Here is a 21,075-nt window from a genome sequence, read left to right on the forward strand (position 1 = left end):
AGGAGAGAGAGAGAGAGAGAGAGAGAGAGAGAGAGAGAGAGAGAGAGAGAGAGAGAGAGAGAGAGAGAGAGAGAGAGAGAGAGAGAGAGAGAGAGGTCCAATTTAATTATTTTTTTTCATTTAAATTAAATAGAAAAAACATAAAAAAAAAATATCAGAGGGGCATTACAGTCATTTCAGTTTACCGAGGGAGCAAAAACACAACGAAACTAGCTCAAAAGGACCACCAATCCAAAAAAACCGTGGTTTGGACTAAAACCCAAAAAAAATGCAGGACAATTTTTGCAATTTTAGAAATGTTTGAATTTGAAAAATTAGGTCGACTTTACCCTTACTAACGTACCTTTTGTAGATCCGATCAAATAGACACACTGCATTACCCCGCTCAGAATTCCTCTTCCGCTTCAAAACCCTTACGAGAAAGGGGAACCCTCCGGAAGATCAAAGAGGGGCGAATGGAATTACAGACTCTTGCCGTTGAAGCAAAGCGCAAGGCACCATGCGTCGACGTCGAGGATGCATCCTGGAAGGTAGCCAAGTGTCAAAAGCTCTCTTCAGAAAAATTCATGGTCCGACTCGAGATTTCTTCCCCGGATTCGTTCTCAGTAAAGCCGTTGAGCGTTGATGGTTACAGGTTCCCTGGTGGTGCCGCTTGCTTTGAAAAATTAAGCGAATGCCTATCTGATGTATGTTATCTCATCTGTGTTCTTCATTGGGTACATTCAAATGATAGTTATTATTAAAATTGCTACTAGTAAAATCTCAACTGTGGTATGATATTGTATCCACAGTAAGTTTGTAAGTCGATTAGTTGCGCATATCCATTTCACCAATTGCTTAATGTTATTAGGTGGTGCCATCACATTACACACAGAACCATGGTAGTGGAGAGGCCTGTGTGTTCAAACTCACAGATTATGATGCAGTTCTTAAGTCATTAAAGAACGAGCGCATTGATTACCAAGACATCCCTTACATAACTCGTAGAGCTGTAAGCATACTATCACGTCCTTATGTTGAGGGGCGTTGGGAACCCTGTAGGCCAGAACATCTATCTGATGAAAAAGTAGATGAGTTAATGGGGAAACTTCCAAAGTCCCTGTTAGAGGTACTTCTCCCTTTCCAATTTGAAGGTGTGAAGTTCGGATTGCGTAGGGGTGGCAGGTGTCTCATTGCTGATGAAATGGGCCTTGGGAAAACACTTCAGGCCATTGCAATTGCAAGCTGTTTCATGAATGAAGGCCCTGTACTAATTGTTTGTCCTGCTATTTTGCGATATACATGGGCAGAAGAATTGGAGCATTGGCTTCCATCTTGTTTGCCCTCTGATATTCATCTAGGTATCTTTCTCAACTATGTCTTATCTTGTTGTTCAATAATTAGTAATGATACAACCATACTTCTTGAGAAACTTTTGTTAGCTGATGATTCTTCAATTACTTCATCTTCTCCAGTTTTTGGTCATGAAAACAATCCTATAAACCTAGCAAGGACTCCAAAAGTTGTGGTTATTTCTTACAAAATGCTGTCCAATTTGAAGAAGAGCATATTACAACAAAAATGGGCTGTCTTGATTGTTGATGAATCACATAACGTACGCTGTACAAGACGCGTATCATCAGAAGCAGGAGAGGTATAGTTTATATTATATTGGCATTCGGTTGACCTAGATTTCTAATATATTGCATACAAATAAACCTGTTGAATCCTTATTCCCTTCCATATTGTTCACAGACACAGGCCTTACTTGATATTTCAACAAAGATCAATCGTATAGTTCTACTCTCAGGGACTCCTTCTTTGTCAAGGTTGTGGCAAAACAGATGTTACTTTTACAGTCTTTTAGTGTTCCATTCTATGTATCCTAATTTCTTTGGTCGCATATTTCTCCTAGGTGCTAATAGGCCATATGACATTTTTCATCAAATAAACATGTTATGGTTAGTTTTCTTTTTCTCATAGTAGTTTGTTTAAATTCATGGATAATTGTTGACAAATCCTGCCTTTGGCTAGGCCTGGACTGCTTGGGAAAGACAAACTTGCATTTGCAAAAACCTATTGCTCCATGAGTACTGCCCGAACTTATCAAGGGATTGTCTATCAGGTAGCATTTGTTTGGGTGTTATCCACATTCCACACATATCTTTCAGAATTCTGCATATCTTTTACATTCTTTTTTATCTTTTTAGGATTTCTCAAAGGGTATTCGCTTGGACGAGCTAAATGTGCTACTGAAGCAGACTGTTATGGTCAATCACAAGCTCTTTCATTGTTTGCTTTATCTTCCTTTTCATTAAGATCTTGAAGCTTAGCTTCAGTATTCATATTTTTCTTATATGTGATGTAGATAAGACGATTGAAGGAACATGTGTTGATGCAATTACCACCAATACGAAGACAAATCATAAACTTGGTTTTGAAGCAATCAGATATCGATTCTGCAATAGAAATCTGTGGTATGCCAAATGATAATGCTTTTACAGTAAATATTGCCGAAGATGATGAAAGTAAGATTTCATAACTCCATTTGTTTGACGCAAATTGCAATTTCTAAATTCTACTCATTCACCCGTAAAAGAATTATTGTTAATTATTTTGCTTTCAGTGGATGATGTTGATGGCAACCCTTCAAAACCATCCAATCAAGCTATAGGTATCGCAAAACTATCAGGATTCAAAGAGTGGCTACTTATGCATCCAATCATGGCTGAATCTGATGATGATGAAAGTATTGGATTAAGTCAAAGCTCTCATAAAATGATAATTTTCGTTCATTATCATAAGGTTACAGATAGATTAGAGGAATTTCTGTGTGAGAAAGGGATTCAGTTTGTACGTATTGATGCACGCGATGCATCTGCCAGAGATAGACAACAAGCTATCCATTCTTTCCAACATTCAAAAGAGGCAAGCAAAGTGTCTTCTTACATAAAGAATTACATTACAATGTTCATGAAATTATAATATACTTGCATGAAGTTTATTATATTACTGTATAGTAACAGTTCAGTGTAACTTGAGAGTTCTCAGGTTAAAATTGCATTGGTTGGGATACTTGCTGGGAGTAGTGGACTTAACCTGTCAGCTGCACAAAATGTGGTGTTTCTAGAATTACCTGAGAGAATATCCGACTTTCAACAGGTGAGTCAAAAACTCAAAATGTGGAGTTTCTAGGTGTTGTGATTGGTTGATGGAGTTATGGACCTTTGTAGGCTGAAAGTCGAGCACATAGGCGTGGTCAAACTAAAGCAGTCAACGTTTATATATTTTGTGCCAAGGTGAGACATTACATATGATTAAGTGTTTTGAACTATCAATGACTGTTTTTTATTTTTATTTCAGAACACTCCGGATGAGTCTCACTGGAGAAAACTGAATAGAAGTTTGCATCGTACTTCATCTACTATAGATGGGAAGTATGATTCATTGAAGGAGATCATGGTATCTTTTCTTTATTAATTTTTGGAATTTACTTTTAGTCCGTGGGTATAGCATGCAACTTATCTTTAGATCATTGTTCTTATGTTTTGCATGCTTTGTGGGACATATGTGCATTTGAGACTTGATATTCACTCAGTTACTAAGTTTATCATATGTTTTCTTGTGTTTCTGCAGGTCGATGATGTTGCTTTACTTGAAACTGTTGAAGAAAGAGAGATGGATAAAAATTTGTTCTTTTCAGGGGAATGTAATGATGAATCTTCTGGCAATGAGCTAGTGAGATGCTCTCAGTATTCATATAGTGGACAGATTCAGCCTGATGAAGTTTTCAATGTAGCCACAACTTCAAGAAGTAAAGATGCCAATGAAGAGATTATGGAAAAACCAGATTCTTCACACACTTCACGAGAAGCTGACACGTGTAATCTGATAGAAAAACCAAGTGAAGAGGACCCTGTTGACCAGGATGAAGATGAAACAGGTTGCATCTCATCGCATTCACTTCGCTTTGAGGTAAAGAACTAAATCAATTTGATATCAAGTTCAAATCCCAATTTTGAAAAAAAAAAGTAATTGTTTATAGTTGATTTGATTTTTTCCAGGTCAGCAAATACACAGGAAGAATCCACTTGTATTCATGTATCCAAGGAATAGAAACACGGCCTACCCCATTGTTTAAAAATTTCAAACCAGAGGAACTTGAGACAAAAGATCCAGACAACTTGGCTGATTCAATTTACAAACCTGCCCTTGTAAAATTTGTCAAAGAATGGAACAGTCTCAGACCTATTGAACAAAGAAAACTTTACAGCAAGCCTCTACAACTTCCTTTGTCTGTTGAGTTGTGTTTAATGGAAAGCCAAAACCATGATAAAGATGTATATCTCAAAATTCTTCTTCCTTTTCTCGATATGATTATGAGGGCGTTTACGTCTTTTGCCCAAATGATAGATAAAGATCTTTTTGGGTGGGACAAAAAGTTGCAACTTTTGTCCCTTTGATATCAGTCTTAATGCAGTACAAACTGTAACTAGAGGGGCCTAAATGTATGCATGTACATAGTTGAGGGTGGTATTTAAAATTATTATTATCCAACAGGGTTTGCTAAAAGGAGGAAGTAAGAAGCGTGGTACATCAATTGATGATATAAGCCACCCCCTTCCTGCAAATGCTGAATGGAGAAAGGTTTCAATCTTTCATGGCAAAAAAGAGAGACGATATATGCAGGGTTATACACTCATTAACGAACCACTCTGTAAACTGTGTCAAAAAATTTGCACGTAAGTGTCAGTGGCAAACTTGTAATTAACACAAAGATTTTGACCATAAAATGCAACTACTAAGATAACATATTACCAGGAAGAAGAGTGCAATGGAGCCTGAATTCTTTGAGGATTTGTTTTGTGATTTGGAGTGTCATGAAGAATATCGGTTAAGAACTAGTAATAGACTACTACGAAAGGTCGGTAATTTGATTCCAAATAAATATCACCATGAAATATTATATTTTATTTAAAAAATGAAATTTAATTTACAGATGCTTGCCCAAATTGAACATAGCGTATGTACAAATTGTCATCTTGATTGTCGTAAGCTTGTGAAGAACATCAAACCTTTGTCTCTTGAGAAGCGTAGAGAGTTTATTATGAGGGAAGCACCGAAGCTGGCTGCACGTAAAAATGCGTGAGTGTAAAATCTTGAAAACATTTAAATTATGTTTTTTTTTTTTTTTTTTTTTTTTCGTTTTCAGTTTTTAATATGATAATTCCATTTTGTGATTTTGCGTAGACTTGAAAAGCTCATCAGTGATCCTACAGAGGGGAATGCATGGCATGCGGACCATATTGTGCCTGTATATCGAGGGGGAGGTAAATAAATGCAAGAAAAAGAATTCCTATATATAGCAATGTTATAGTTGGGTAGATTTATAATAAGAAAAAGAATAATTAAATATGTTATGCGAATGCGTATGCGTGCAGGGGAATGTAGACTAGAGAACATGAGGACCCTTTGTATTGCGTGTCATGCTGATGTCACGTTAGCTCAATGTCGTGAAAGACGCTCAGAACGAGCAAAGGCCAAGAAACAACTCAAGCGCTTGTTGGCCAACATCACTTTAGTAAACAACTGCAAGGATAAGGTAAAACAAAAAAATTATTCAAATATTTTTTCAACATCGTTTATCTAGTTGGAAAAAAGTAGGGACCAAGTGTTAACCTTTGTTTTATAAGAATGTATATATTGTGTGTATATAACCTTTTTTATGTGTAGATGTGTAAGTAACTATATAAAAATATTTCAGGAAACAGATGACGATGACCTACTAGTTGTGAATGTCCCGGGAAGTGCCTACCATACCATACAGCAAACATAAATAGGTGTACAAGTGAATTTTTCCTTGAGATTTTTTTTTTTTTTTTTTTTTTTTTTTTTTTGTTATAATGTAATTTTTGTATGTAACTTGTGCGTTGAAACTACAAACAACGGTTACTAATGATATATATGTTGATTATAAGCAATATTTAGGGGCTGTTTCTTTTTGACTTAGTGGACTTAATGTTTAGAAAACAAGACTGTTTCTTTTTTACTTGGTGCTAACAAATTATCTTAGTGGATTAAGTTATGAAAATAGTGTCCTTAACATTCAGCCATGATTATACATTATTTTTTGTCCCTTAAAGCAATCACGTTCCGCCACCAAAATAGGAATCGCTCTTTATCTCTCTTCTACTATATTTGTGCAGTTGGGTTATTGAAGTGGGTAACTGTTTTTTATGTATATGAATAATAATATTATAGAAAAAACTCTAAAAGAAATACATTTTGGAAAAAGAAAGCAAAAGCAACAGGTTTACTTATGTTGTTAATATTTTCATGTTTTAAAAATCTATTGTCAATCTGTCATCGAAATTGATCGTATAATTTCATATTTTAAATGCATATCAATTAAAATTGAATTTATTTTAGTATTTATCATGTTATTTTTCAATTTACTCATGTTTTAAAATTATTTAATATGAATAATTGACTCTTTTATCATTTTGTTTAAAAAATACATAAAAGATTTTTTGTTTGGTTTGTTCATAGAAACAATGAAGTATTGATTACTTGGGTTCATTGGCTTCAAAGTCCAATCAATGCTAGTATTTTGTTATTATTTTTTTCTAGCTTTGGGTTAGTTGTTAGTATTCAGCATTAAATTGTTTAAAATAAAAAATTATGGCGGTAAAATGTCTTCATAATGGCCCAACCTTGACTCAACTTTGTGGATACTATGTGTATGAAACAGAGTAATCGTATAATATTAGGGGAGTAGAAGTACAAGATTGAAAATCGGTGATCTCAATTGATGGCATGAGGTTTGAGAATCCCATGCAATTCAAACATTTATTTGTTAACAAACTACAAACTACGCTGCAATTTGTGAGATGAAAGAAATGTCTCAAAGAGGTTGCTTGTTGAATGTGGGAAGTAAACAATTGATGAAGGGCATTGCCTTCCTATTTTGTTTACAATTACAATCATTTCCTAGCATAAAACATCTACAATCAAGCTACCTTATACTTAACTGCCTCCGATTACAATTTATGACATCTTTATCTTTATATGCATCTTTGAGTTATACAACGTCTCGGGCTGTAAATGAACTAAATTAACACACATAAGACTTGTTCATGTTTGTTTAAGTTTAGACAACTAACAAATGAAGACAAACACATAAAATATACATTTTTTTGTTTGTATTTATTAGATTAAACAATTACATTGTTCGTGTTTGTGTTTGTTCATATTAAGATGTAAAATGAACATAAACAAACATTAATAGACAAAGACAAGCGAACATAAAAGAATAAACATAAATGAACTAAAACGAACATAAATAACATAAAGCATTCAAATGAGTATCCATACATGAATAAAATAATTATACCTAAAGTCTAGAATCCAAACTATCCAAAATCCAAAATTAACCCAAAAATAAAGTCTAGATATCATCTTCCACCAAATATCTTCATGAAATGTCAAACTTGAAAAACTTCACACTTTAGTCTCGTCGCATCCACTTATTTTCACCCATAAATATGATAAATAACAATTTATTGCATGATTTTACTTTAAAATCATGATTCGTCGATCCTCCATCATCATAGAAGAAGATCAACATATATAGCATCACAAATGGACATAAACGAATGTTAACAAACATAAAGGAACATAAAAACGAACAAGCATAAACATAAACAAGCAAATGTAAACATAATGGCTAGTGCATAAACAAGACATGGTGAGCAAATTTGGAGTTTTGTTTATTTTGGTAGGATCTTCTGATCTTAATCCAATCTTTCGATCATGATTTTGCAAATCGCAATATGCTCTTAAAGAAGATCCCAATCTTGAAAACATGTGGATCCCCTAAAGGTAATAAATTTATTTTTTTCTTATATAGTAAAATAAAAAATGATTTTATAAGGCTAAATGGTTTGTTTATATAAATTGTCAGTGAGAGGGATTAAATCTGTAAACAATATATAAATCGAAGAATGATTTAATTTTGTTTTTTAAAAGTAGATCAAACATGCAATTTTAAATAAAATACAAGGACCAAATAAAAAGTGTACTCTTACCTTAAAGACACTACATTTAACCTAAGAGCAAGGTTCTAGATAATGTTAGGTGTGCCTTGGTGGCAATGAAATTTTATTTACTACGAGAGGTCATTAATTTGATTCCAAATAAATATCACCATGAATTATTATATTTCATATAAGAAATGAAATTTAATTTACAAATGCTTGCCCAAACATGGAGTATGTGCAAATTGTCATCTTGATTGTCGTAAGCTTGTGAAGAACATCAAACCTTTGTCACATGAAAAGCGTAGAGAGTTTATTATATGAGAAGCATCGGAGTTGGCTGCACGTAAAAATGCGTGAGTGTAAAATCTTGAAAACATTATGGGTGCGTTTAGTTGCGGAAAAATGGGCCGTTTTCCGGAAAAAATTTCCAAGAAAAATGAGAATTTTGAAAACGCGTTTAGTTCGTCTATTTTCTAAATTTTTCACGGAAAATGAAAATTTTTCGTTTTCTAAAATTACAAAGAAGTTGGAAAATTTTGGAAAACCGATAATCATTGTTTTCTATATTTTTCTAATTCCAAAATTTTCCTAAAATATAAACACGCACTCCCACCCCCATCCACCTCTACCTACCCCCACCTTAACACCCCCAACCCACCACACCCTTACCTACCTACACTCACTCACAAGCTCACCCCCACAAACACACACACACACACACCAACCCCCAAAAACACACACACCCACACCCACCCACCCACACCCCTACAAACAAACACACACACACACACACACACCAACCCCCACAAACACACACACCCACACCCACACCCACCCCCACAAACAAACAAACACACACACACACACACTCCAACCCCCACAAACACACCCACAAACTCACACCCACCCCACACCCACACACACCCACCCACCCACCCAACACCACTACCACAATCACCGACCTACCATCACCATTACCATCACCACCACCACCACCACTACCCCATTACCACCACTGCCACAATTGCCGCCACCACCACCACCGCCTGTCCCCCCGCCGCTGCCCCCACCACCGCCACCGTCCCCACGCCCACCCTACCACCGCTACCGTTTTCTAAAAATAAAAACTGATAGAAAAATACACATCTAAACACGTTTTCTAATTTTCTAAAACTGAAAATGAAAAATGAATAAGTTTTAACTAAACGTCTTTTCTAAATTTTCCAATGAAAACCGAAAACGGAAAACGAAAACTGAAAAGGGAAAACGAAAAACAGAAAATGAAAACTGTTTTTCCGTAACAAAACGCAACCTATATTCTTTTTTTTTTTTCGTTTTCAGTTTTTAATATGATAATTCCATTTTGTGATTTTGTGTAGACTTGAAAAGCTCACCAGTGATCCTACAGAGGGGAATGCATGGCATGCGGACCATATTGTGCCAGTATATCGAGGGGGAGGTAAATAAATGCAAGAAAAAGAATTATGCTACAGACATTTTTCCGTAGCTATCCGCTTATACCTACGGAATAGCTACGGATTGTGTTGTAGTTATTGCACCAGTTTTCTAGTAGTGGATTGGAAATCGGTGATCTTAATTGTTGGCATGAGGTTTGAGAACCCCAAGCAATTCAAACATTTGTTAACAAATTACGCTGCAAATTGTGATATGAAAGAAATGTCTCAAAGTGGTTGCTTGTTGAAGCCTGAAGGGTAAAACATCTAAAATTAAGCAACTTATACTTAATTGCTTCCGGTTCCAATTTCATGACATCTTCATCTTTATGCATCTTTAAGTTATACAAAGTCGTAAGGGTAGTTCATCTTTGTTTGTTTTAAGTTTAAGGAACTAACAACTGCGCGTGCGCGCACGCACACACACACACACAAACACACACACACACACACACACACACATATATATATATATATATATATATATATATATATATATATATATATATAGAGAGAGAGAGAGAGAGAGAGAGTGAGTGAGTTAAGTTCATATATAAACTCTAACTATTGTATAACTATGTTTAAACCCATGGAAACCACGGTTGACAAAGAAAAAAATTATTAATAATTTGAAATCGTAATAACTAATCAAAAATTTGGAAAATAAATATATTAATTTACAAAAATAGAAGTTATGTTAGTAACTTTATAATATATATATATATATATATATATATATATATATATATATATATATATATATATATTAAAGAAATGAAAGTTAGGAACAGTAAAATTGATTTGATTTTGTTATTTCTGGCCCTTTACTTTGATTGTTTTTGTAGGTGGACATATCTGTTTTCATTTTTTACTTTAGCCCATGGACTTTTTAATTTTTACTTTAGCCCCTGGACTTTTTATCTTTTTCGGATTTCTCGAAGTTAATACCTGGTCAATTTATGTTTACAACCTGGTCTATGGCTGGTCAATTATGTCTGGCCGGAATTCCTCATCTGATCCCACCGCTTTTGTTTATATACGTGGCACATCATTAGTGACCAATCGACACGTTTTACCTACGTGTACCTTTCCACCGCCTTACTATTCCTTCATGCATGGTAATCAAAAATCAGTATTTCAAGAAAAACATACCCTCCACATTCTCTCTTTCGTTTCGTCTCCACCCATCACCGCTCCCTCCGCCAATCCTTTTCTTCCAGTTTCGATTATGTGTTCATCGTCTTCAGCCTATACCTCCACCAGCAACACACTGCCAGTACATTGCCTGCGACACACCCCCAACGCACCACCATCGACTCTCCTTACCGTCAAGGACCACTGCCCTGGTCGACACCGGATGATCACATATGTTTATTTTCATGCGAATCCAATCCGTTTCTATTTTGGGATTTCATTCTCTCCATTAATGTTTAAACCCTAAATTTAATATCCTTTTTTTCTCATTCAATTTGATTACGCCCGACACTGATTCTATTTCAGATCTTCGTTTTTCAGCGATTTTACCCTTTGTGGGAAAAGAGGAGCACTTCAATGCATCTGATGTTGATGGAAATGGTTTGTCGAATGTAACTGACTTTAATGAGTAAGTTATTAAAGGTATAAAAACTTATATATGGTTTTCTTTTTACACTTCCATCTTCTTCTTCTCCTAAAATTTGAGGCTTTTTTGTGATATTTATGTTTCAGCACCCTGCAGAGACTCATAATCCTAGACTGATTCAAAGTAAGTTCAAGGAGTTCTTCCATGGACTATTTAACCTTGTAATAAAATATGATGAATATAGTCATAATTATTCACATCATAATCCTAGACTGATTCAAAGTAAGTTCAAGGAGTTCTTCAATGGACTATTTAACCTTGTAAGAAAATATGATGAAGATAGTCATAATTATTCACATGAATCTACTGATTCATTGGAATCCCCTACAAAGAACTATTTTGATTTATAATTTTTTTTTGATTTGGGCGTTGCTAATATCTTATGGATTGACTTCTCACAAAACTGGTTTTAAATTTTTTAATGAGGGTGGGTTTTGATATTGTAGATACTTGTCTGATGTGGAACTGCTATCTGTCATTGGGAAACTTCACTCTTCAGATTGTTATCATGCCAAACAATAGATAGGTTATATTATATCACAGGTAAGCATGGTTGATTTTGATGTCTTCTTATAGGTTTGGCCTTGAAATTGTAGTAATTCAGTAGATACAATCATGTAGATTAACTTCATTGTCTGAATAGTCCGTGATTTTTTCAGATTTGAGCAAATTGATTGAGGGTTTGTAAGTTGACTAGATAACATGCCTAATAAGCATCATAAAACCTACATATCTTTTAGTCCACCTTCTTCCGTATCTACTGCTGATTCCTTTGATTCTCCTTTTTAGGGATTTAGAAAGCCTGGTGAAAGTGGATTTATAAAATTCACAGGTAAGTATTGTTTGGTTCCCAATTTACACAAAGTATTAATCATTAAAGAAAGCTTCTTTTTTTGCAGAATGAATTGGCAACTTTGGAGCAACAAAAGTCAGATGATAAGATGTTGAAGTTGGTAGATGATCAAAAGGTTCATTTAATTCTTCTTTTTAAGTCTTGAGTGCTATGATTTGGGTTCTGCTTTCGGTATCGATTTGAAGATCTATTAACACATATTTTGCCATGCCATAAGGATGAAGGGTATTTTAGGCACATAAGTTTTTTTCTTGAATTTTAAGATTCTAAAATGTCACCTTTTGGAAAAAAAGAAAATAAAAGTTGAATCTGTTTTGAGATGGTACCTCAGATACAGATAAGAAACGGTCCCTCTCTGTGTATTGTCCATTCTATTTTCTGTTAGGTAAATACTTTGACAAATTATAATACCTTTGTTGATAATATTGACTTTGTAGATGAAACAGGAAGTGGAATCAACCATGGAATAACATGTACCTCTCATGAACAGGTAAGGCGTATGATTATGCTTGATATGTATATTATTTTCCTCACGCAGTTGATAATAGTCATAACTAAAGCCTTTGTATGGTGTCTCCATAGGGATATTGACAACAAAAAAGACTCTTCTGTCCCTAGAAAGCTTTAATTACAGTTTCTAAACAGTCAATCTCTCCCACTTTCGTATTGAAACAGGAGATTGGAATACCTTAACAGTAACCTTGATTGACGTGTATACCGGTAAAATAGTTCCAAGTGGAATCGGGTCATCAACAACGATAGAGAAAATCAGACAATTGATGAGTTTAATGGTGATATTGTTAAAACGAGACAAGGGAAGAAACCACTTCTCTTTGGTAATGTACTATTCAAACTTGAAAAAGGTATACCCCTCCTCATCCATTGATCCCATGTAAAATGGGCTCAATTATAAATGTAAAAGTAAGGGCAAAATAGTCATTTTTTCAGGAGGATTAATGGTTTAAAAGAAATAGTATTCATTTGAAATGTTCCTTATGATCAATGTCATCAAGAATGCAAGTAGAATTGCTTTTTGGAATATATGAATTACATGAGTTACCCTTTACTAAAGATGAAACACAATAACCTTTGAAAATCAATGTATGTTGCATCAGAAATAGCAATGTACTTTTGTTTATTTTTATATTATAACATCCTTCTATTGTTCAATTTTAAAAAAAAAAATTGTCGTAATAGAAAACCGCAAGTAAGACACTCTAATAAACAAATCATTTTGTTCTACTGTAACATTTTATTACTCTAAAAAAATTCTTCTCAACACATTGTACTTGAAAAAAAGCTACACATATATAGCATTGTACTTTATGTTTTTTTATTATTGTAAGTTAATAAAAGCAATAAGCCAAATATGGTTTGTATAAAGAGTTCTCATGCCACTCATACATATTCAGAATAAGAAGATGAAGTTTGTAATTGGGTTGCTATTATATGAGTTATTTACATTGTTTATTCTTTTCAGAATAGATATCTATAGAAATGATAGTCATAAACGAACATGAACCAGAATTTATAAACATTGACGCCTACTACCTAGCTTGTAACACCCAGTTCCTGATAAGCATTCTTAAAATGAAGATTTATCGTTTTAGCAAAGGGACTCGACGAGTTGAAGGACCAAATCGTCGAGTAGGATCGGGCGTGAACGCGGGAGTTAAGTGACCTACTCGGCGAGTCGGTATACCGACTCGGCGAGTAGCAGCTGTTTGGGTAAACCCTAAATTGAGGGTTTGCACCCTATGTAAACACCTTATCTCAGCCTCCATCATCCCTTATACTCCCAGAAGACATCATATCGAAACCCTAGCAGTTTTGTGTGTTCTAAGGCCATTTTGGTGCTTTTTGGTGGGTTGTGAAGCTTGAGAAGAGGAAAGGAGCTTGTGAGACCAAGGGGAAATAAGAAGATCCAGAGTTTGGAGCTCATTTTCAGCTTATTGGAGGTATGAAGCTGAACCTTTGTCTATAGATCTTGATTTTTGGGCCTTTTCCTTCATCTTTCTAAGCCCTAGAGAGGTGGTATTCGGGATTTAGTGTTGGAAGTCAGTGTATGCTTTAGATCCAGGTCTATTGGGGGGTTTTATGACACAAAGGTGCCCATTTTGTTACCATGAACACCCCATGCACCATGGAGGCCATCTTTTATGGCTTTTTGGGCCAAAGACCCCTTGCATGTGTACCAAGTTTGAAACTTTACGTATGAAATGGACATTAGGGGGCCAAATCTATGGTTTTGAGGTGTTAAGACCCATTGAAATCGACTATATATTTTTGCTCAAGGATGGACTCGACGAGTTGTTCTTGGGACTCGACGAGTCGCGGTGTATTGACCACCAAATCCTTTCTGTGGATGGACCAGTTGTTAGGGAGGAAGTCCCGTGGACGTTTAGACATAATATGGGACCTGGGAATCATGGGACTCGACGAGGGTATGCACAGACTCGGCGAGTCCAAGGCAATATCCCAATCTTTGAAGATGAACTCGACGAGTTGTTCATACAACTCGACGAGTCGTAGACCGAACACATTCTTATAAGGGAGATGAACTCGCCGAGTTCAAGGAGGAACTCGACGAGTCGGATGAAGATGTGTTGGGATTAAAACCCTAATTGTGATTTGATGAAAAAGATGCGGAAAATAAGAACAAACACAAATATGAAGATTAGGTCGAATGATCACTCGATTTATTGAATTGTGAGGAACAAATTACACTTTAAGGAATAAGAATCTAACTCTACAAGAAACCTCACAACGTGGTGGCTACATTTTGCCTCACTCTTAACCCTAATTATGAATAATACATGACTATTTATAGGGAAAAGACAAGTCTTGGGCTTTTAACCTACACTTCATCAAGGGGGCCCATTGTCATCATCCATGGAGTACTTTGAAACCCTACAATCTCCCCCTCAAAGTATGGAATGGATGACAATGCTTTAACTTCCAAAACAAGCATCTAGCAAATAAGAAATGATCTTGCAACGAGGAATATTTGAAGCAATCCACGGATCTTGATTCTTCAACAGTCTTCAAAAACGGGCTCTAGGATATATAAACCAAGCACTGAAGTAATGTCTTTAAACTTCATTTTCGGATGTAATCCCAAAGATCTTCAATAAAGCCAAACCCGCCATAAAAACCCATTTTAGAACAAAGAAACCGAATCACTCCTCGTCTTTGAAGAGCTCCCCCTCCAAGTCACAATGATCTTCAAATATGCTAATGATATAAGCCACCAAAAATTATCATGTAACAACCCAAAATTTAAGATACGTAACGCCACTTGATCGAGAAAAATACTAGAAGTCGGAGATATAACAAGCCCTTAGAAGAGCTCGATGAAGAACTGCTACTGTAAAGGATACTTTTCCGCAAAAGCTTTAGAAGAGCTCGATGAATAACTGCTACTGTAAAAGCTACCTTCATAATTCTACCACAAGCTTTATCAAAAATCATCAAATTTGAAAAGTCACAAATCCATTTTCGAATGGTCATACCAAATTCTCCCCCGATTTATAATAATAAAAAATATGATTATAAAGCCTTCAAATGGTCATGAGAATGATCTTGAATGGATAAAAAAATTAATATGCTCCCCCGCGACAAAATGATATACACAATGAAGTATAAAATCCGAAAAAGTTGTGAAAATTTGTCGTTATCACGAAAAACGACTTTCCGAACCGCCAAGACTTGATGGAATCCATAATTTTCTGGTCACGAAAAAATATGTGCGATAAAAAAATCCAAAACTGTTCACCAGCCCTCAAATTTGTAAACTTTGCGAAAAATGGGCTGAAATTGTCACTTTGCAGAAATTCTGGGACTGAAATTGTAATTCTGCATCAATATTCCCCATTATTTGTAACAAAATCTGGAAATAGTCCATAATCGCCAAGCCTCGAAAAATACAAGGACCAGAATTGACAAATCGCGGATGTTGCAGGGACAAAAAAAGAAACATTAAGTCATCTTCCCCAATTTATATTCCACGACTGATAAAAAGAACACAGCGACTCAAACGAACGCGAAACCTCCAAAATCAGTAGCAGCGAATCATACTTTCGTTCCGAGAATAAAGAGGCGAATCTGAGACATTCATAGACGATTGCAAGCCAGATCACCACTACGAACCCGAGCCAAATTGTTACAGTTTCGGTGCGAAACCCAGTCAACAGGTTCGCTGCGAACCAATGTTAAACACGAATCCAAAGCACCGAACGATCGTGGGTGAAAGCGAGAGCAATCCCAGATTTCCATTCCCGATTTCTGAACCATTCACTCCAAATCAACATATCACAGACCAAATGCGAATCCTTATCCAAACCGAATCTAGTCACAGGTTCGTTGTCGAGCAAACAGGGGAGACGAGTGTGAGCCGAACGTCCGCAGGTAACAATATTTTGACTTTTCATTTGACTGTTGTTCTTCCCAATTGAGTACCAATTCCGAGACCCATTACACGTGAACAATATGAACAGCGAACCATGAAGTTGCGAACAGATTAGAACATCACAATTTCAATTTTGACTTTCAGGTTTGACTAGGCAATTGCGAACAAATCATCAACACATTCCAGATGAGTTCGATTACATTCGTTCCGATCATCACTCTATCGACGCGAATCCAGTTCTAGTTCCGAGTCCCAATAAATTTCGATTGAGAGACCGTTCGCAGGGAAACATTCGTCCATTGTTCATATTCATACTGTGACCAATTGTTCGTCAACTATACATTCACAGGACTCCAAAAATTGCATTCGACAATTATACAATTGCTACTTCCAAAAATTGAGATAAATCACAAAAATATCATCAGATAGTTTCCAATATCAAAACGAGTTAATCAAATCGATCTTAAGAATATGAATTAGAAAATCGATGAAAGGTTTGATCTTGAATAAAACCACACACAAATCGATTCATCAGAATCGATGGTACAAGCAACGATTGTTAATCATGATTGATCTTGAGAGAATGAATAAATGGATAAACTGAGCACGCAAAAGCAAATGACGCAAACAGAAAATTGAATATGATATTAGGGAAAAAGGAATGGATCATGAACAGTAAAGTAACGAATCAATGGCCCAATAACAAATGAAGCAGATCCATCGACAATACATTGGATTTGGATTAAACTGATGATCAGATCCCATAGAAAACACTTACAAGATATGAATCGGATTAAAAAATTACCTAGATGAACAGTGACAGAAAACATAAGTTTTCATGAACAGTTGCTTGAACAGAAAGCATGATTCCAAAACGCCAAAACCCCAATAATCTTCAATAACTTGTGCAGAAAATCATCAAACCAAAAACCGATACTTCAAAAACCAATAGATCTTCAAAGACCCGCTCTGATACCACTTGTTGGGATTAAAACCCTAATTGTGATTTGATGAAAAAGATGCGGAAAATAAGAACAAACACAAATATGAAGATTAGGTCGAATGATCACTCGATTTATTGAATTGTGAGGAACAAATTACACTTTAAGGAATAAGAATCTAACTCTACAAGAAACCTCACAACGTGGTGGCTACATTTTGCCTCACTCTTAACCCTAATTATGAATAATACATGACTATTTATAGGGAAAAGACAAGTCTTGGGCTTTTAACCTACACTTCATCAAGGGGGCCCATTGTCATCATCCATGGAGTACTTTGAAACCCTACAAGATGGCCCCAGTGTTTTGAATGAAGGAGAACCCGTCGAGTTCTTGATAGACTCAACGAGTGGAGTAGGGGTTGGATCGGGTTAGTGGAGTATGGACTCGACGAGTTGGTAGACCAACTCGGCGAGTCAGGTCAACTGGGTGTTGACTTTGACCAATGTTGACCTTGCTTGGTTTTAGTATTGACCCTGGTTAGGGTTGTTTGTTCTGTTTGATGACTTGAGGGTTGTCGTGTAGGGATTGAGGGGTCGAGGAGAGCCGACCTTCACGCCGAGGACAGTTCAAACGCTACACGACATCGAGGTGAGTTACCTTCCAGTAAGAGTGGGTCTAAGGCACCAAGGCCGACCCACTAGTGATTGTTAGTTGGGATGATTATCTTTGTAATAATTGTCTGGTCTGTTATTGTTGGATATGAGAGTATGCTAGATTGCTTGGTATGGAAGTATGCTAGTTGCTTTGTTATGTGAGATAGTATCAGTAGGAGGGGACTAGTCCCCGATTCGGTCGTTAGGACCAATGGGTAGGTCGGACACCCCAGATATGTCTGGCAGCATGATTGTGATATGGTATTATGTGTTAGCAGTAGGGGGTGATATAGTCCCCGTGTTCGGTTGAGATAGACAGGAGGGTAGGTCAGCACCCCAGAATGGCTTGACATAAGTATGTCAGCACCCCAGAATGGCTTGACATGGGTAGGTCAGCACCCCAGAATGGCTCGACATGGGTAGGTCAGCACCCCAGAATGGCTTGACATGGGTAGGACGGGCGTCCCAGAATTACCCGGAAGTATGTATGCTATGTGGTTGTATGGTATGTGGTATGATGGGGGAACTCACTAAGCTTTGTGCTTACAGTTTCAATTTTGGTTTCAGGTACCTCTTCGTCTAAGGTGAAGGAGCCGACGGTGTAGCAGCGCGTCACACACACACCTATGATTTCCGCTTAGAGTTTTCTGGGATTGTACTCTGATATTTGATACTTCAGATGTTTTGGTTTGAGACTTGATATTATGGTTCTATGTATTGACATGATTTTGGCAATTATTTGATAAACTATTTTATAAATCACTTAATTAAAATGAAATTTTTGGTCTCGAATTTTAGGATGTTACATAGCTGTACTTCAATTTGTGATTATAAACTTCAGCCAATATAGCAAAAACAAATGTCCACATTTTCAATATGATATTACATTTATTGCAGCATACTATCTGCACTCAGTTTGTGTATTTGTTGACTATGTGTCAAGTAAGTCTATCCTTCTACAATGTCGTCATTTGAACTTTTACTGCCCCTCGCGAAGCGAGGGTATCCTTCTAGTTTTGATTTAAAATAAATATATAAATCGTTATGAATATATAATTTATGTTTTGTAAATTCAATTGTTTGATAAAATCATGAGTTTGTATGATGCAATGTACATTAGAGTATAATGAAAAAAACGCAATAAACCATGAAAATGGGATTAATATATTACAAATTATACATGAAAGTGATGTACTAAACATACATAAACCCTTCACAATAAACTACAAATTAATATGACGAATGAAATGTGATTTATGTTACAAAATATTATGTATTTTCATCAAGTATGAATAATCTTATAAATATTTTTTGGTAAATTTTTTTGTTAGAATAATCAAAATAATAATTGGGAGTATCATTTGACATTGCATATTAGGTATTTTGGGAATATCCTTAAAATAAAACATGATAAGAGTGGTCACGTGACTCTAGTTCACCCATTTGCCTCTTTGCAGTTGGCAACTTGACTCTCAAATCTGAACTATTTCAGTCTTATACTTAATATTCACTTATTTTAGGCATTCCGTTATCATATCCTATTTCTTTCTTGCATACCTAAAATTATAGCATCTTTAACCTGTCATATTTCTGATTTATAAAACATGTTCATGTTACTATTTATTTGAAAAAAAAATTAAATAACACATTAAAATGAAATTGTTTTTTTTTTTTTTAAATTTACAAATTAACCCTAAAATAAGAATGTACTTTCAAAGTAAATTGCTAAAATTGACATAATTCATTTGTGTTCTAATTAAAGCAACCTAAATAGTTCCTGATTGTTTTTAGTAATTGCATTAAAGCAACCTTCTTTCATCGTGTGTGTGTGAGTGTTTCTGTAAAGTACATTGTTATTAATGTAAATTTTCTCTTCCTTTATCCTTTACTCATAAAATTACATATTTACCATTATGTGTGTTGTTTGTGTTTGTGCTGGAATTAAAATACAAAAAAGGTCCATGCGATAAAAAGTTAGATAAATAATCCATGTTTTGAAATAAATTACACAAATGTTCCGGTTCCAGGATTATAAAAAAAGCAAGGATGGTCACTAATTTTTAAAGCAACATATATAATGAGTGTAGCTTTCTTTCTGCATAAACATATATGACAATTGTCAATCGGGCATCCCTTATTACAAAAAGAATAAAAAAAGGTAAGTAAAACAACTAAAAAACTCTTTTTCAATGTGAAGACATCATTTTGGTTCGTCCCAAATCAAAATTAAATTCAAAAATCTGCAATTAAAAAACATCAGAAACAACTAATCAAACAAATAAGCAACTTACAGTCTAAATAATCATTCCAGCTCCAAGTTTGGAAGATTCAATCCCACATCTAAATAAGCAAACAGTCTGATAACATATTAGTACCCTTTTAATATAGGCAATGTACGACACTCAATCCACTATCATCAATTGAATGGGATTCTTATTAGTTACTACCACCTTTAGTTAAAAGTACTTATTAAACAGGACCAATTAAAACCATAAAGAAAGAAAACCTCATAAATTGGATGCAAGTACTAATCGTAGCCTCTCATACATATACCCTTCAAAACCAATCTACCCCAATCCAAGGCCATCATTTGCAACATGGCTTAGCTTAAGCTTATTCTCCATGGTTACAAAATTAGATGCATTGAGTTTGACCGTAAAAGTAAAAAAAAGAACAAAATTAGAAATTTTAGTCTATCGCAACAACTAAAAAGAGGGCACAAAAACGATTTGGACAAAAACCTTAATAAATCATTCCTAAGGTGTTTATTTTCTCACCTCGATGCTGACTCTTTAGGCCTTTCAGTAATCAAAATGAATGTTTCAGTAGATAGTCTACGCTTCATCAAATAAAAATTAGGGTTTTTAAGAAAAAGACTTACATTCCTTACATTTTGACAAATTTGACTGCATGTGTATATAGTTGTCATCATCCACGTCTGCAACCTTAATACAATCAAGCAACTAAAGAAATTTTACATAAAGCCAATATATAACCGCTAATATAACTAAGTAAAAAAGGTTTGGTTTAAATGACATATAAAAAATTCAGCATTGCCTCAGCCCTCACGACTCAAAGGGAAATCTGCAATTGAAAATTGTGACATTTGAGCATTCATAGTACA

The 21,075-nt window shown here is 35.3% G+C and overlaps 1 protein-coding gene across 2 annotated transcripts; it reads left to right on the forward strand.

Annotated features, from left to right (window-relative positions):
* Positions 1-367: 367 nt before the first annotated feature.
* LOC145116066 (SNF2 domain-containing protein / helicase domain-containing protein / HNH endonuclease domain-containing protein) lies at positions 368-5,988 on the forward strand. Of its 2 annotated transcripts, none has more exons than XM_079052431.1 (20): positions 368-686; positions 851-1,340; positions 1,455-1,633; positions 1,735-1,808; positions 1,905-1,940; positions 2,014-2,104; positions 2,190-2,249; positions 2,348-2,507; positions 2,606-2,907; positions 3,031-3,141; positions 3,213-3,278; positions 3,343-3,441; positions 3,616-3,954; positions 4,044-4,319; positions 4,540-4,721; positions 4,801-4,903; positions 4,979-5,124; positions 5,230-5,309; positions 5,421-5,581; positions 5,744-5,988. In XM_079052431.1, the coding sequence occupies exons 1-20, from the start codon at positions 456-458 to the stop codon at positions 5,813-5,815; spliced, it is 3,258 nt and encodes a 1,085-aa protein (XP_078908557.1). In that variant the 5' UTR covers positions 368-455; the 3' UTR covers positions 5,816-5,988. The 2 variants fall into 2 exon arrangements, with proteins under 2 accessions (XP_078908557.1, XP_078908558.1); XM_079052432.1 differs by having other exon boundaries at positions 5,751-5,988.
* Positions 5,989-21,075: the final 15,087 nt, after the last annotated feature.

The sequence above is a fragment of the Lactuca virosa genome, chromosome 5 (assembly GCF_052849685.1).
Source record: "Lactuca virosa cultivar CGN04683 chromosome 5, Lactuca_virosa_CGN04683_v6, whole genome shotgun sequence".
NCBI lineage: Eukaryota > Viridiplantae > Streptophyta > Magnoliopsida > Asterales > Asteraceae > Lactuca > Lactuca virosa.